At 30.9% G+C, this 16,055-nt stretch overlaps 2 protein-coding genes across 3 annotated transcripts; one reads left to right on the plus strand and one right to left on the minus strand.

Annotated features, from left to right (window-relative positions):
* The first annotated feature begins 1,212 nt into the window (after positions 1–1,212).
* On the plus strand, positions 1,213–7,020 carry LOC106666806. Of its 2 annotated transcripts, none has more exons than XM_014394267.2 (5): positions 1,213–1,707; positions 1,864–2,012; positions 2,461–2,634; positions 4,444–4,542; positions 6,353–7,020. In XM_014394267.2, the coding sequence occupies exons 2-5, from the start codon at positions 1,878–1,880 to the stop codon at positions 6,494–6,496; spliced, it is 552 nt and encodes a 183-aa protein (XP_014249753.1). In that variant the 5' UTR covers positions 1,213–1,707; positions 1,864–1,877; the 3' UTR covers positions 6,497–7,020. The 2 variants fall into 2 exon arrangements, with proteins under 2 accessions (XP_014249753.1, XP_014249752.1); XM_014394266.2 differs by having other exon boundaries at positions 1,216–1,703; positions 1,847–2,012.
* A 3,446-nt stretch (positions 7,021–10,466) lies between these two features.
* Positions 10,467–15,491, minus strand: LOC106666764 (transcription elongation factor S-II). The gene is made up of 6 exons (XM_014394184.1): positions 15,202–15,491; positions 11,687–11,864; positions 11,431–11,610; positions 11,144–11,355; positions 10,928–11,074; positions 10,467–10,863 (listed from the first exon to the last, which is right to left on the minus strand). Exons 1-6 carry the CDS (start codon positions 15,265–15,267, stop codon positions 10,783–10,785), a joined length of 864 nt encoding a protein of 287 aa, XP_014249670.1. The 5' UTR covers positions 15,268–15,491; the 3' UTR covers positions 10,467–10,782.
* Positions 15,492–16,055: the final 564 nt, after the last annotated feature.

The following is a 16,055-nucleotide window of genomic DNA, read 5'->3' on the forward strand; positions in this document are numbered from 1 at the left end:
ATTATTTATTAATAACATAATAAAGAATATTTGTAATAATGTTTTTGTTTTATAATTATAATTATATAATGAAAGCAAAGTCATTACTTATTTTTTCAGAAGTTTCATTTTTAAGAAAACTATAATAAAAGAGAAGCAGAACAGTTGAAGAAAACATAAATATGAATTATAAGATGGTAATCTGTATACAATGAAAGCAAAGACATAACTTATTTTTTCAGAAGTTTCATTATTTATTTTTCAGAATTTTCATTTTTAAAAAACAATAATAAACGAGAAACAGAACAGAGGAAGAAAATACAAAGGGTGAAGTGAATCTGAATGACACAATCCATAAAAAAAACTTTATAAGATGGTAATCTGTATACAATGAAAGCAAAGACATAACTTATTTTTTCAGAAGTTTCATTTTTAAGAAAACTATAATAAAAGAGAAGCAGAACAGATGCAGAAAATACAAAATATGAAGTGAAGTCTGAAAGACACAATCCATTAAAAACTTTATAAGATGGTAATCTGTCTCAATGAAAGCAAAGACATAACTTATTTTTTCAGAATTTTCATTTTTAAGAAAAGTGTAATAAAATTGAAGCAGAACAGATGCAGAAAATATAAAATATGAACTGAAGTCTGAAACTGAATGACACAATAAATAAATAAAATAAAAGACTATAAGATGGTAATGACATTACTTGTTTTTCAGAATTTTCATTTTTAAAAAACAATAATAAAAGAAGGAGAACAAATGAAGAAAATATAAAGGATGAAGTGAAGTCTGAATGACACAATCCATAAAAAAAATTTATAAGATGGTATGGTATGTAATGAAAGCAGTCATTACTTATTTTTCAGAATTTTCATTTTTATGAAAACTAATAAAATAGAAGCAGAACAGATGCAAAAATACAAAATATGAAGTGATGTCTGAATGACACCATCCATAAAAAACTTTATAAGATGGTAATCTGTATGTAATGAAAGCAAAGTCATTACTTATTTTTTTCAGAATTTTCATTTAAAAAAAAATAAAAGATAAACAACAGATGAAGAAAATACAAAGGATGAAGTGAAGTCTGAGAGATACAATTCATAAAAACGTGGTGGTACTCTATATGGAAAAAGAGGCAACAATTCTGCTCTCTATTTCATATGATTTTTTTTTATTTCAGAAAACGGGGACAAATCAGAAACAAACTACTCGAATATAAGTGCAGTCTGAGTGACGCAATTCGTACAAATATTTATAGGATGATAATCTGTATATCAAGAAGGCAACGATCTGTAAATGATCCTAGTTACGACTTACAGAGACAGACTACAGTTGGGCAGTGGTTCTATCACTTGTCAACATTCGTGTTATTTGTTTTTGTTCTGTTTTGTTTAATAGTTTAGTATATTGTCAGTTGATTTTTTTCCCTTTTTATTTAAATCGCTAGTCAAAATAACATTTCAGTTAATAATGTTACAATTACTTTTGTCCATTTAATAATTAATTTGGCACGAAATTACACCCTTGTTTGTAACTAAATATCTAGGAGTTTATAATATACAGAAATTACCTTATTTCTGAAAGTTTAAGCAGTTCGTCAACATGTGCATCTTGTCTAACATCACAGAATAAGATTTCTATTTTTAGCATCAATAATCACCGATTTCTCATTAAGTTTGGCACTGATAACCCCAATATTTGCTTATCATTATCAGTGAGTATTTTAAAGTAACTTTAATACGTTTACTTTCAATTTATGGGAGCGAAACAGTTCCTTAACTTCAATTTCAGGATAACTATGGATGAAGTGTTAATGTGTTAATCGATTAATAGAATATTTTTTAATCTTTATTTCAGGTTTTTTTAAAATATAGTTTAAATTGGAAAAATGTCCGATCCCGAATTTCCTGCAAAACACACGACAACAACTGTAACGACATCAAACACAAATGTTCAAACAAACATAAGATATGACCCATTGTATGCACGGACACTACCAGGGTTGTTAAAATGCTTTCAACTGGTATGTATTAATAACTAATTAAGGTTTTTTGTTGAGATGGGAAGTTGGTGTCCGAGTGGATCGAGGTCACGATAGCTCAAGTGGTAGAGCAGCAGCGTATCAAGCCGAAGATCGTGGGTTCGAATCCCGCTCGTGCCATTGACTTTTTTATCTCAACTAAAAACCTTAATTAATTGTAATATATTAATTGGTCAAGCGGACCATGAAATTAGTGAATTTAATGTATTAACAACATTGACCAAAACTGGAATATTGAAATTTCATTTATCTTTTCTGAAATTCTTATTTCAAAAGAGATTGAACTAATTTTTTGGAACAGTCAATAAAAGGCTGGTTATTGATTCAGTCTACTTATCAATTAAATAATGTTTGCCCTACATTACTTAAATGCAAGATTTATTTGGCTTTTTTTAAAATTTTCTAATATTCTTTTTTTTAATTTTTGCAGGTTGTTGATGCAATAGTATTTATATCTGTATCTTGTTCAAAATTTTCTGCACAGTCTTTTATGTCATTTATGAGTGCCATCTGTGGTTTTGGCTTCTGGTTTACTGGGATTCTAATGATGTTCTACACTTTTCATATCATCGAGAAATTTTACAAAGTACCATGGCTAAAAATAGTAAGATAGATTTATTTTCCTGATTTACTTTGGTTAAACTTTATGCTTATGACAAAAAATAATAGATGTGTTCTTGACAAAAGCTTTCTATGAACTACACAACAAATCAAGATAGTCTGTAAAGCCTTAATATTAAGATTAAACTTTATAAACTGTTAAAGTGGTAGGGTGTCTGACTCGTATTTGCGGTTCTGGGTATGAATCCTGGTAGAGCCCATTGGAATTTTAATTATAAATAATATGTAAAAGGTATTGTAAAATGTTTGACCCTTCATCCGTGATACCCAATGTGTAGTTGGGCTTTAAGCCATAAAATACCACCTCGACTAGACTGTCAAGAATAGAAGAATGTGTACTTGCAAAACTAAGAATTGGATACGCGCAAATTACCCATGGGTTTCTTGTAGCATGCCCTCCACCTCTTTGTTTGACATGCAGAGTTGTAACCTCAGACGAACACATACTATTGGAATGCAAGTGGTACAGAAGGGCGAGCTTGAGTAGTGGATTGCTGGCTTCTATGTTCGAATTTCGTGATGACAATGAAGGAACGATTTTGATACTATTTGGTTTTGTAAGGGAGACAATTTGGGAAAACGTAATTATTCAATTCGGTGCGGTGGGGAAGAGTGACATGTGTAAAAACTTCTGGCCGCCGATGCAAGTCTCAGACTTGGGGGTGATGTGGATATATCACGGCCCAAGCACATCGTCACAATCATGTACTGCAAGGGAGATAGAAATTTAGAATACGCCGATCCCTAAGAGACTTATCTAGCTCCTCATTCAGACATCGGCTGTCCTCAAGGCCCCGATTAGTTCAGTTTCGAAGCAATATAATCCCGAGAGATTGCTGCATTAAAAATATATAAAAAAACTAATATATTTTCATCTATTAATGATGATAATTCTATTACAAAATTTGGAAAAGCAATGATAAATTGAATATTTCATTATAGATAAATATTTTTACAAAAACACAAAATTATAATCAATATTTTTTAGATGTAACCAAGTGTCTGTTAGAATCTTGTTAAAATTTTCACTCAAAACCAATGAGCATATTATGGACTTAAGAGTTGAATTGAAGTATGATATTAACCATTATAATGATGAGTTCCTATGTATATATACATTTGATAGTGTAGAAGGTCACTCATCTTATAATACTGCGTACAATTGTTGACAAGTTGATTGAAAATTTTGTGAATTGCTTTCAATTTGATTTTTCTCAGCTTTATTAATGTGAATTTAAAACGTTGGCCAAACTGTGAGTTAGAACCATCCTTTACAAAAAGTGAATCGACATACTCAACTCACCTTTATTATTTCTCTGTGATGAGTCTGTGTCAATGCCTTAACCATTGCGGCATTTGACGGCCCCCTCTCTTTGAGGCTGGATTATGCACTAATAATCCACGGATGGCTACCTGACACCCAGTCCATTCCTTCCTTGTAAGTTATTTGTACAATAGAACAAGTTAAGGGGTTCAGTTTTGCGAACTCTGCTTAAGAAAACCTCAGCGAGACTTGAAGGATAAGAATCTATAATCTGCTTGAATCATTTGTTAAAATTATTAACAAATAAAATGTAAGGTTTATACAATAGCAAGTTCAATACAGTACGGTGTAAGGTTGTGAAGCCAAAATTTTTCATATTGGTTATCTTGTATTTCAATTGCTCCCAATCATCCTGGTCAGTCTTTATAATCAGTTGCTGTCTAATAATATTTTTTTGTGAAATATATTAGACAGTTAATGAATCTCTGTAAAATCTTCAATTACTTCAAATAATTTCTCTGTTTTCAGGAGCTTGTTTATTGTGCACTATGGTCTCTATTTCTCATGATTGGCTCTACTGTTTGTGCTCCAAACCTTAGCGCAGATGTTACAATTGGCTTTGTTTCGGTGAGTAGTAATTTAAAAAAAAATTAAAGTTTGTAGTGCATTGTTTTAATATTTCTACCAAAAGTTCTAGATTGTTTAATTTAGTGTTAGTACAAGAACAAAAGTACACGGTAACTTGCCACATTCTTAAGAGCGAATGAACTTTTAATAAACTGTAGAAAGTTAATTAGCCTGACAATTTTTGGATAGTGGACATAATAGCAGTACCAAACGCTATTGGCAAAATGAACCTCCAAATATTAACAAAAAACTTTTTTTTTCGTGTTCTCAACAAAATAACTAAGAATAATGCAATATACTTTTTAAAAAGGTAGTCTTAAATTAAAATAAAAACTGGTTCTACTTTCAGAAGGTACAAATATTGTAAAATTTGGGAATAAATTTACCTTAAACAAATCAGCCATAGTATAACAAAAACCAAATTACACATTATTCCTATCCTTAATATTGCAAATATGAAAGTATTTCCTTTAGAGAACATATTTTACTAGAAAAGGCTAAATCTAAATGGAAAAGAAAATCTGTATAAATACTTTTATTTTTAATAATAAAACAAAAGTAATTCTAGCTTGCGGCCACATTATATGACATATACCTTGACTGACAGCGCCTATTTGGATTGTAATATTTTAAAGTAATTTATGACGATAGTAGAAGTAATTATAGCACTGTATTAGTTTGCCTATTCTCACTGGTTTTATCTCATGCACATTTCAGCATTTTGCTATCTTTTAGTAATATCATATAAAACTGCCATTCCAAAAATGAGCACAAATACTTTTCTTACATCAGCAATGAGCAATGAAACCTAAACAATTTTATTATCAGGACATTGGCCTATTCTAGTTGTTCAGGAGACAAATTCAAGTCAGTATAAAAACAACTATGATTAAAACAAGACAATTTTAATGTAATTCATTTGTTTGGACTATAATTACTATGTTTATCGTTCTAATAGTATAATCAGAGATTGTATTGTTAAGGTCTGTAGGGTGACAAACATGAAGTTTGGCCATTTCTCTCTTAGGCTCTAGGGTTGGTTTGTGTGAAATGCCAAAATATGTCAGACAATTGTAACCAGTGAGGATAGACAAACTAGATTGAGTTGTAATGATCAAACTATTTGGATTAAACTTTAAACAATCACTTATGGTTTTTATCTAATTTCTCTATTTATCTTGTAGTTTGGTTGTTTCCAATCATCTTCGACTTCCTACCTTTGCTAGTTTGGTCTAACAGATGAGTTTCAGCATTTTGGCAATTTCAGAGATTGGTCTGCATGTTCATCACCTCTTAAAAATTATTAAAATGTAGAAAGGCATCTGATAGACAAAACCGGTGTTGAGCCAGACCAGGATAATTGGCGTCAAGTTACAATTACTCAATAAGCCATCATTTTTTACATTCAAATCTGTTCATGTTATATGTCTATTTATTATAAGTCATATTGTGTTACTAAATGCTGCTTGTTTTATTTATTCAAAATGACTGCAATGAATTCTGAGTCTTTGACCTCATTTTCAGTAATGCTGAATGGCCAATTCTTTTATTTCCAATCATTTTAATCTCTGCTATGTGTATTTAAATTTGTTCATTATTATATTCCAGGAGATGTTAACTTTAAATCAAAACAGCTCATGATTAAAATTGTATCCCGTTTAATAATAACAAAAATTAATCTTGTTTTCTCGTTTGGGAACTCTGAGGTGATTGATTGATTGTATGAAATAAATTTTAAATTGACTTGATCATTATAATAATATATTTTTGTTATAATATGTATAATTTGATTAATGAGGAATTTTTTCAGTTCTTTGGCTACCTAAATATGTGCGCATATGGATATGATGCTTTTCTGAAGTTCAGGGGTGTCCAGGATGGAGAAATTGCCCAGGGTACAAGAGAGGTAACTTCAAAGACAACATCAAATCAAGATAACACAGTTGCATATTAGTAATAATTTGCAATTTTATTTTATTTTAATGTAATTTAATTTTTTTTTTAAATATTTAAAATCCCTCTACTATATTTTTGTGTGTACTTTAAAAAGACTAATGTAATAACATAAAATGACAAAATTAATTTAGCTTATGCACCACCAAATTTTACAAGTTAAAAAAAAAATTATTATAGGCTTAAGCAAAGGTTTGCTTTGTGTACGTGTAGCTAGCAATATTTATTTAAATAGGTTACAACAAAGGTACTCGAAATGTCCTTGTGAATCATACTGGGATTTGATGTTTACCTTTTATATATTTGTTGTATCACCACCTATTAACCATGCTTAATAACTCCCCACCCCACCCTTTATAAAGAAATTCGAGATAGCTATAGAAAGGCCATGATAAAAATATGAGCTTAAAATTTGTTTTATTATAAGAATGCTAAAATATAAGTGAAAATGCCAGTCAGCACTGTATTTGTGTTATGTGATACTACTTAAACATTATTGAAAAAAACGTATAAAATACGTTATGCGAAGAAAAAAAAAAGCCTGCATTTAAAAATCTTAAAAAAGTTAAGCTCAAATGACAAAGTACCCGGTGAAATTTGTAAATTCCAAATTTACAATTTTGGCCGATTTTTTCATGCAAGGTCTCATTTAATGGACTTAAATTCTTTTTATAGAATAGTCATAAATTATATTGTAACTTACAGAATTAAAGAACTGAAATAATATTGGTGAATACAGGGGAAAAAAATTAAATCATCTTAACTGATGATCACACATGATTGTGAAAAACAAACACATGGGCTGTAAATGAGTTAAAATATTGTAATTAAAAAAATTTCAAATGTATTCACTTGTTAAAATAATTAAGTGTGTTTTAAACTATGCAAATCTTACAATTTACTCGACTTGTCTCTTTGAATATTTTTATTGTATTATTAATTTATATAAATCATAATACAAATTAGTAAAGTTACATTGTAATAATTGATATGTTTTAAATGTTTATTACCAGTTGCATGTAATATTGAAAACCATATCATACTTTACAAAGTACAAACCATAAATAATATATATTTTTATATTATATTTTTGAAATTATATTATTTAATTTAAAAAATCTTTAATATGGTTTTCTAAATTTGTTGAATTAATTAGTATTTTCCTATTTAACTTTTGTGTATTGGTCATATTTTTAATAAACTGTTATGTAGAAAGTTGAATCTCTTTTTATCTAAAATCAAATAATTGCTGTTATATTCTGTTTTTCAAAATCTATTTGCAGCTGTTTCCAGAAGATTGAAGATCAGGCAAAATTCTATAAGTAAAATATTTAAAAAATTCAGAATTTTAATTTAAAGTTTCAATTTTGATACAAATTAAATTTTTGTAGTAACTTTTTTGCTTACATTTTATCAAATTCAACGTACTTGTCCTAGTAAATAGGGTATTTTAATTTATTTAATTATGACTTCCCTTTTTGGCAGTCATCATTACAGGGGAATATGACATTTATATAGTTTTTTTAATTTATATCTTTTAAAAAAAATATTCTAGTTGACTGCCAAAGAATTTTCTTGACTGATTTCACACTAGGCAACATGAGAAATCAATTTCTTTTCCCAACAAGTGGTCAATATGGAAGCAGGGGCACTTCTTGTGGAAGAAGAGAAGCAAAAAATTTGGAAACCCGGTTGAAGAAAAATATGGAAAAAATGTACAAAATAAGAAAAACGGCAGTAACTACTGCTGTGCCACTTCTATCTTCACTTATTAATTTTGTTGCCATATTCCTCACATTTCTTCAATGAACATGTCCATGTTGAAATTTGCTGGCAGCGTTTTTATGACAAACTAGTTGACCCAACTAGGTGACTGGTTTAATGGGACAAATGGCAAAAAACTCAACCAGTTAGGATGAGTGAGCGGCACTGGCCACTTGCCTAGGATCCTTCCCAGGATTCCCAATCGTTTGCTACAGGAAAAATTTCTTGACACCTGCCCATTCAATTAGTTTAATCAATTCTAACAACTAACCATCTTGTCTGAAAGAGGCCTTTGATTTGCTAGGCTGGTAAAATCACTAAAGTTTACACGAGAGATGAACTGCACTAATTCACTTGTTACTAATGAAACAAATGGTAAAACATGTACCTAAAAAACATCTCTTTGTCGCACTTACACAAAATTTATTCACTAAGACAGTAAATTACTTATTTTATAAGCATTATTCCAGTTGACAAATACTATTATCAAACTGTTGACATAATTTTTGAAGATGTCTAAAAATCCACATTGTGTTTAAAAGGAAATTGTTTCCTTCTTGTCTTAAACATTTTTGTGGGTCTAAAGACTCTGGAATATGCTCTTATCCCATTTGGTCAAAATTCACATTATTTGTATGTATTTCTACTAAAATGTTTTAATTGTCTTATTAGTTTGACCAAACTTAAATCTTTTCAGATAATTTAGCATTTTTATTATTGATAAGTTACATCAGGGGGATCGCAGTAGATGAGTTGTTAGCCTGCTAGGCTCTCAGCTTGCTAATCCGTGTCATGAGTTCAATTCCCACTGTCACCTCTGGATTTTTCTTTAATAATTCCCCTTCCCCCCAAAAAATAAATACAGTGAAACCTCTCTACAACGGACAGTCATGGGACCAACGGATTTGTCCGTTGCAGAGGGGTGTCCGCTGAGGAGGGGTAAAAATGTAATGTTGGTATGTACATACATATATTTATTAAAATGAATATGTACATGTATCAAAATTAGTTTATTAAAATATTTTTGGGAATTAATAAGTACATTATTAAGTACATAATAGAAAACACAATAGTATGTATGTATGTACAATATGTACATATGTATGTATGTATGTACATATTAAAAATCCGGAAATGAATAACATACAAACACGGCGTAAGAAAATCAAATTTTGTAAATGTAAACACTTCGTGGAAATTTCTATTGAAATGCGAATTTTCATAATGATCATGGATTCCTTAGAAATTAATCCCTGTTCAGACAGGAAATTCGTAGAATAAAAAAATTAAGTACATATATGTACATACTTAAAAAATATTTTACATACTACGTAAGTAACTTCGTACTTCGTATGTACTGTTAATAAATTTAAATTTAAAGTAAATCCTGTTTTCTCAATTTCCAAAGTCTGTTATGTGTCCGTTATAAGGGGGAAATTTATCTCTCGGGGACAAAAAGTAGGCTGTCCGCGTCCGTTACAGGGGTGTCCGTTGTAAAGGGGGTCTAAATACATTGATTACCTATACTTCCTCGACGGGACATTTGAAAACTGTCCGTAAGAAGGGGTGTCCGTTCTAGAGGGGTGTCCGTTAGGTGAGGTTTCACTGTAACTCGATTTGTATTTTTACATGACCATCAGTATAAGAACCGAGAGTCTAACTGGCTAATCACTTCTACTACCATAGTCCTGATTTCTGTTATTTAAGCATTACATTTTTTCCACTGTTCACTGTTATCTTTCCATAATATTTTACAATTGGAAATTTTTATATTTTAGGGAATTAATTCTAAATGCACAATTCGATAATTTTCCATCGGCAATTCTCTCTTTGTCTAAATTGGCTTGGCTGCATTACTTAATTTTCGAATAAAGCAAAAGATTTACTTTACTTTCGTAATGTACAAAATTTTGTAGACATTTTCTCTGTAGATTGATAGTAATTCTAAAGAAAAATCAACAATAGCTTGTAGAAGCAAGAAGCAATGGTACTGCGTATTACCATAAATATTAATCAAAGAAAAAAAAGTTAAGAATAAATAGTATATCAAATTAGTAAGGATGGGAATTGTAACAAAATATTTTTTAAACAATGATTAACCTGTCTTGTCTTAATACTCCGTGTGTTTATTAATTTTTTAAAAATATATATAAAAACTGAAATATAAATAGTAGGTACTAAAATAATAGTATTGAAAATAATAAACATTAAAAATTAACACACTTCAAACTGTTTATTTTTTAGATAAATGATATTGTAATTATTATATGTTGTGTTGTGGTGGCAACAGCGTTTTATTCACTACCCACAATTGAAAGCTATAAGTAAAGACATCTTTACTTAATGATGAACTTGTCCATTAGAGATTTTAACATAAAATTTGTAGAAATTGAACCCTTAGAAATAAAAGCCTCACAACATAAATTATTTACAATTACAAATTACATTAAGGTTTTCTTAAAGATTGCAATGAGGTGATGAGAAAAATTGAATAATTTGCTCCCAAGCCCATTATCCAAGTTTTCAACAAAATTTCCACCTGTTGCCACATTCATTACAGAGAACGAAAGTTGTCATCGGCTCATCAGCGCTTCTTGTCTGAACCTACAATTTTATTTATAATTAAAAAACAAAATTACTACATATATTATCACAATGATCTATTTACCTGGTTGTATGTACAGTTTCTTTTTTTGCATTTTCCACATTTAAGAAGATCTGTTTTCGTTCCTTGGACAGTTGCAAGTTGAGCATCATCAATTGATTCTTTCACAAACTTGTTTCTTAAGGCTTTCATTTCATCACTGGCCATTTCCTAAATACAAATAATGAGAAAATCAAAATAGCATATGCGTGGTTCTTAGTTGCACTATAAAAAACAAACCTCTGCAGACATAGTAGCAAGTTTGTTGGCTGATAGAACACCACAAAGAAAATTGGCTTTCAATTGTGGATTTTTTGTATCTTTTAGATTAGAAACTCTACTTCTTATCCGGTTTTTATACCTAGAGTCTGTATTTTTGAATTCCTGAAAAATAGCCTCTTCCAATTCTTCTGCTAGTTCTTCTGGAGGAGCATACCCTTCCTGCTGATCACCTTTAAAATAATATTAACAAAATAAATCAGTTAAAAAAGGCACTTAATCTTAGCCATAATTCATCCGATATTTACCATCAATTTTAAGTGCATTGACTAACAGCTCCCGGCATTTCAGTCTTACAGCATCCACGGTGTTTGTCGGTGGAAAAGAGGTCTGCTTGGGTTTCTCTTTCTCCCTCTGTGGCTCCTCTTTTTTTTCTTCCCGGTTATTCTTCAACTTTTTGGAACTACTTGTTGGCGGAGTCTCTTTACCTGGAATTAATTTTTAATCAAAAAACACCAGGTGTGGTGTACAGGTGGCTTTGGACAGGAAAACTGCATTGCATACCGCCGAGAAATTTTTTCCAATTTTTGATAAGTGTCTTTGATAAGCTAATGACCTCATCATCATTACTAGATTTCCTAAGAGCGTTGACGGTCATTCCTATTCTTGTTTTAGTCAAGATGTCTAAGTTTACAGGAAGGCTCTGAAGTGTCTTTAGAAGTTCTAACGCTTGCTCCTGGCCCTTAAAAACAAAAAGTCAAGAAATGAAAATTAGAAGTTTGCAGTTGTGCAAATAGATGCTGTTAGAGTAGGATGGGCCAAGCAAAAGAGATTAAAGAAAAAACTTTTTCTCACTCTCTCTTCAACTCTGGAAATCAATGGTTAACATGCTACAGAACAAAACCTTAAATTTTCTCAGAAATTTAAAAAAATAAATTTAGATTTAATGAACTCTTAGATCAAAACTTCAAAGTTGGAGTTCTTCCAGACTGGGGGGAAAACTGTTACTGCCCCTAAAATTACATCCATTCTACCAAATCAATTAAATATTTATAAGCACACCCTGACTAAAATGTAGTAACATGAGATTTAATTGCACAACTGCTTCTAAACAGATAATGTTTTTATGATCCCTAAACTTCAAAAGGACAAATATGTTCAATCCAAATATTGTCAATCTCCTCAAAAATAGTTTGAAAGATTTATGCTGTTAATTCTTTCCCAAATTACTTACTACTTACAAAATATTTAATGCTTTTGAGGATAAACAGACAGACTGATCACCCAAGATAGTAAATGAATAAAACACATCTGACAGGCCAAAATAGAGAAGATAGACCAAAATGATTGGAAACAACCAAACTACAGGATCATCAGGCCAACATAAATGCTGAGAAATCTAAACTTGTGTGACTTTAAGATATCTAACAGATTAAGTCATAGCCAAGTACTTTACCAAGACACTGCTTTTTACCTAGGTTTATCTTTGGACAGAAAAACTCATCTAGCATTCAACATATTCAGCTGTAGAATATGAGGCTCAACAACAAATATCTTTACACAAATAAATCAAAACAAATTTTTATGACTGACAGCAGGTGTCAAGTGGTTTGTTAGGAATTCAACTCTTTACAACGAACTGGAAATAAAGACTTAAGGTGGACGAGTTGTTAAGTCATCAGAATCTGGTATTTGCCAAGATTGTGGGTCTAAATCCAAACAATAGACTTTTATTTGAGAACAATTTGAAAAAATATTATAAAATGGTCTGACCCTTCATCTACAATACAAGGAGTTGGACAATAAGCCCTCCTGTATGATGAATTAAGCATCCGGGGTCAATTTTCTCCTTAAGACAAACTATACAATCGCACGAATACTATCATTCACAATCCAAATAATTGTCAGCCATCACAAAATAAAAGACACTTTAAAAGAAAATGACACAATGATCTGAAACTAGGTTAGCAAGTTTCTCATGCGTTGTATCTAGATATTTTTATTTATTGAAGACGACAGCATTTTTTCTTCTAATTTGTTACGTACAGTTATCCATTCATATTTTTTTATTCTGTCAGATTCTTATTAACTTGATTTTCTCTTGAGGTGTGAACAATGATAAACCTTCAGATTGGTAGTTTTTTGATCATCCTGAATTGTCTTCCTCATTGTTTTCATCTGTCAGAAGAATTTTAACATTTTGCCATATTTGCTGGTGGGTTTATCTTGCCTTACCCTGCTTACATCCTCGACAAACCACCAGATAAACATGGTGAGGGTAGGTAGACCAAAATGATCAGAAAACCACTCTGAAAGTAAGTTCAGTAACAAGTTTAGGGATGGTTAGGGGCGATCATCGACAAGGACCATGGCAAATAGCACACTATAAGTATCATATTGTTATATTACTATTAAGTCAGTTTAACCAAAAGTACAAATGATCATAAGTTTAACAAATAAATAAATTTTGTAGTTTGGTTATTTCTGATAATCCTGATCTGCCTTCCTTGCAGTTTTTTGTCTGTCATTTTTGCATTTAACATCTTAGCTCATTTGTCTTGCCTTACTCCGTTTATATTCTCGACTAACCGCCAGTTCAACAAAGCAAGCATGACCAAAATGATCAGAAAACAACCCTAACTACATTTCTATATTAATTATTGAACATTATTTGAATTTTGTTATTAAATAATAAACTTAATTGAAAATAAGTTCAGTAACAATTTCTGCAAGAAACATCAGTGAACAGGCCACCACTACAAGCGTCATGCGTCATATTATTATATTATAATTATTAAGTCAATTTTGGGACCGCTGAAAGGTTAGTGATGGATTCTCAACTCATAAACCCTGTGGTCATTTTAGTTGTAGTTTGGCTATATATCGCCTGGCCATTTTTTTCACGATACCCTTCCCCCATTAATACAATTCATCGTCAAATACACACGCTCTTTCTTGGCTAATATGCTATGCTCATATCTACATCTACTTCTACAAAGCCATTAAAAAAATAAAATAAGTCAACTGAATTAAAAGTATAAATATTATGTATAAGCTTATGTAACTATCCTCACAAAATAAATAAATTTGTAGCTGATTCTGACCACCCAGATCTGCTTTCCTCACAGTTTTGGTCCGTCATTTCTGCGCTTCACAATCTTTATTCATTTGTCTTGCATCACCCTGCTTACAACCACGACCAACCGACAGATCGACACGGTAAGGGCAGACGGACAAAATGATCAAAAAACCAACCAAATTACTTTTATGTTAATTTTTACCATTAATTTTAATTGTAAAATCCTCAAATGATAAAATTAAGTGAAAGTAAGTTCCGAAAAAAGTTCTACGATAAACTTGAGCGAACAAGACTAACTGACAGTGTAAATGTTGCGAATAAAATTAACGAATAAATACATTTGTAATTTGGTGATTTCTATCATTTGATCTGCCTGGTGCACCAATGAAGATGATGAGAAGGCAAAACATGTTCAAAAAGGTCATTTTAAATACGATGATAAAAACTTATCACAATCAAGCAAACTATAGATTCATCTCCCCACAGAACTCTCAATTTAAAAAACCGTTATAAGCGAAAGCATTTCTTTATTTTAAATCATTGTGTAAATCATATTTTAATAAAATTATGGAATATTATGTACATTTAGTAACAATCTAAAGATAAAATATGTTTTATAGTCTCGGCATAATTTAAACAAACGTGAAATAAAAGAAACAACAAATGCTGAAATCCGAAATTAATTAAATATAAGGCCAAATAGCCGTTAAAAATGAAAGGGGAGTACAATGTATAGAGAAAATGTGTATTTTATGTTTATAATTTTACATTCTAAGCATGCTTGAAACTTCGCGTTTGTTTTGAAAACTAGCGTGCTTATTTGTGTTGTCACAAGCATTATTTGTAAATAAAGCCCATACAATTGAAGAACTGTAGTTCAAGTTATGTATCAAGACTTATCGTCAAGAGAATAAGTTTGCATTGAGAAAAAAAAAGAAAAAACGTTTAATGTAAGACGAAACGATCATAGAACATAAAATAAGTGTTATTTTTAACTTACACCATCACCCGAAGTCATTTTGGTTAGCTTCTTTTGAATTCGCATCACATCATCTTCGACGCTCATTTTTACGGGATACCGAATAAATTTGCTTGCTTATTTTCTTCTGTTATTCCTCTTCCCCCTGTTCTTCCAGAAACTAGACGGCGGATAAAATAAAACGTATTACCTCTTCAAACCTTCAAAACAGTTCTTAAAACGCCGATAAATAAACATTTCAGGTGAAGCAAGTGCCGCCTCCGCCCTGTTCGAAGCCGGCGAAACTTCCCGACGATCTGATAGGTTAAAAAATTGAAATCATACTTGTCTTAAAACTATGCACACCCCACACATTTTCAACTTAAAGAAAAACTTACTCAAATCTAATAGAAATGTATTGAATAACAGTAACGTACCAACAATAAAAAGGCTTTGATTAAATTTTTCAATTTCGGGAGGGGGCGCGGCAAATTCACCATTAATTTATACCACTATTGATTTGTTCGAAAAATAATGCAAGTTTTCATATTTTCTTTCAATTACCCCTCTAAACAATAAACTTTTTACGTTTGATAGATTATTCTTTTAATCGAATGTCAATACTTTTTACTCTTCTTCCAAATAAAAATATTTATTTTACATCAGTAGTATTTCGTAACTTGGGAATAACTCAGTCTTCACTAAGATGTCAAGGCGTGATTTTGGTGTAATTTCGTTTTACAAATTGATGAGATGGCGTAAAAATTTGCAGAGAGACTAGCCTTGAAGGCATAGGTCGTGGAAGGATTTCTTCCCTAGATGACGATGTTCTGCGGGCTATGGTCAAAGAAAATCCCAGAATAACTGTTTGAGAACTTGGAGAGAATTTTTCAGTT

Source organism: Cimex lectularius, unplaced genomic scaffold, assembly GCF_000648675.2.
Source record: "Cimex lectularius strain Harlan isolate CLEC.00 unplaced genomic scaffold, Clec_2.1 scaffold2, whole genome shotgun sequence".
Classification (NCBI taxonomy): domain Eukaryota; kingdom Metazoa; phylum Arthropoda; class Insecta; order Hemiptera; family Cimicidae; genus Cimex; species Cimex lectularius.

Excerpts from the sequence above, each read along its gene's own strand:
- LOC106666806 (XM_014394267.2), top strand. The coding sequence starts at position 1,878 with ATGTCCGATCCCGAATTTCCTGCAAAACACACGACAACAACTGTAACG. Across the intron at positions 2,013-2,460 it reads TGTTAAAATGCTTTCAACTG|GTTGTTGATGCAATAGTATT; the intron begins GTATGTATTAAT and ends TAATTTTTGCAG. Across the intron at positions 2,635-4,443 it reads AAGTACCATGGCTAAAAATA|GAGCTTGTTTATTGTGCACT; the intron begins GTAAGATAGATT and ends CTCTGTTTTCAG.
- LOC106666764 (XM_014394184.1), bottom strand. The coding sequence starts at position 15,267 with ATGAGCGTCGAAGATGATGTGATGCGAATTCAAAAGAAGCTAACCAAA. Across the intron at positions 11,611-11,686 it reads TTGGAAAAAATTTCTCGGCG|GTAAAGAGACTCCGCCAACA; the intron begins GTATGCAATGCA and ends AATTAATTCCAG. Across the intron at positions 11,075-11,143 it reads TTGCTACTATGTCTGCAGAG|GAAATGGCCAGTGATGAAAT; the intron begins GTTTGTTTTTTA and ends ATTTGTATTTAG.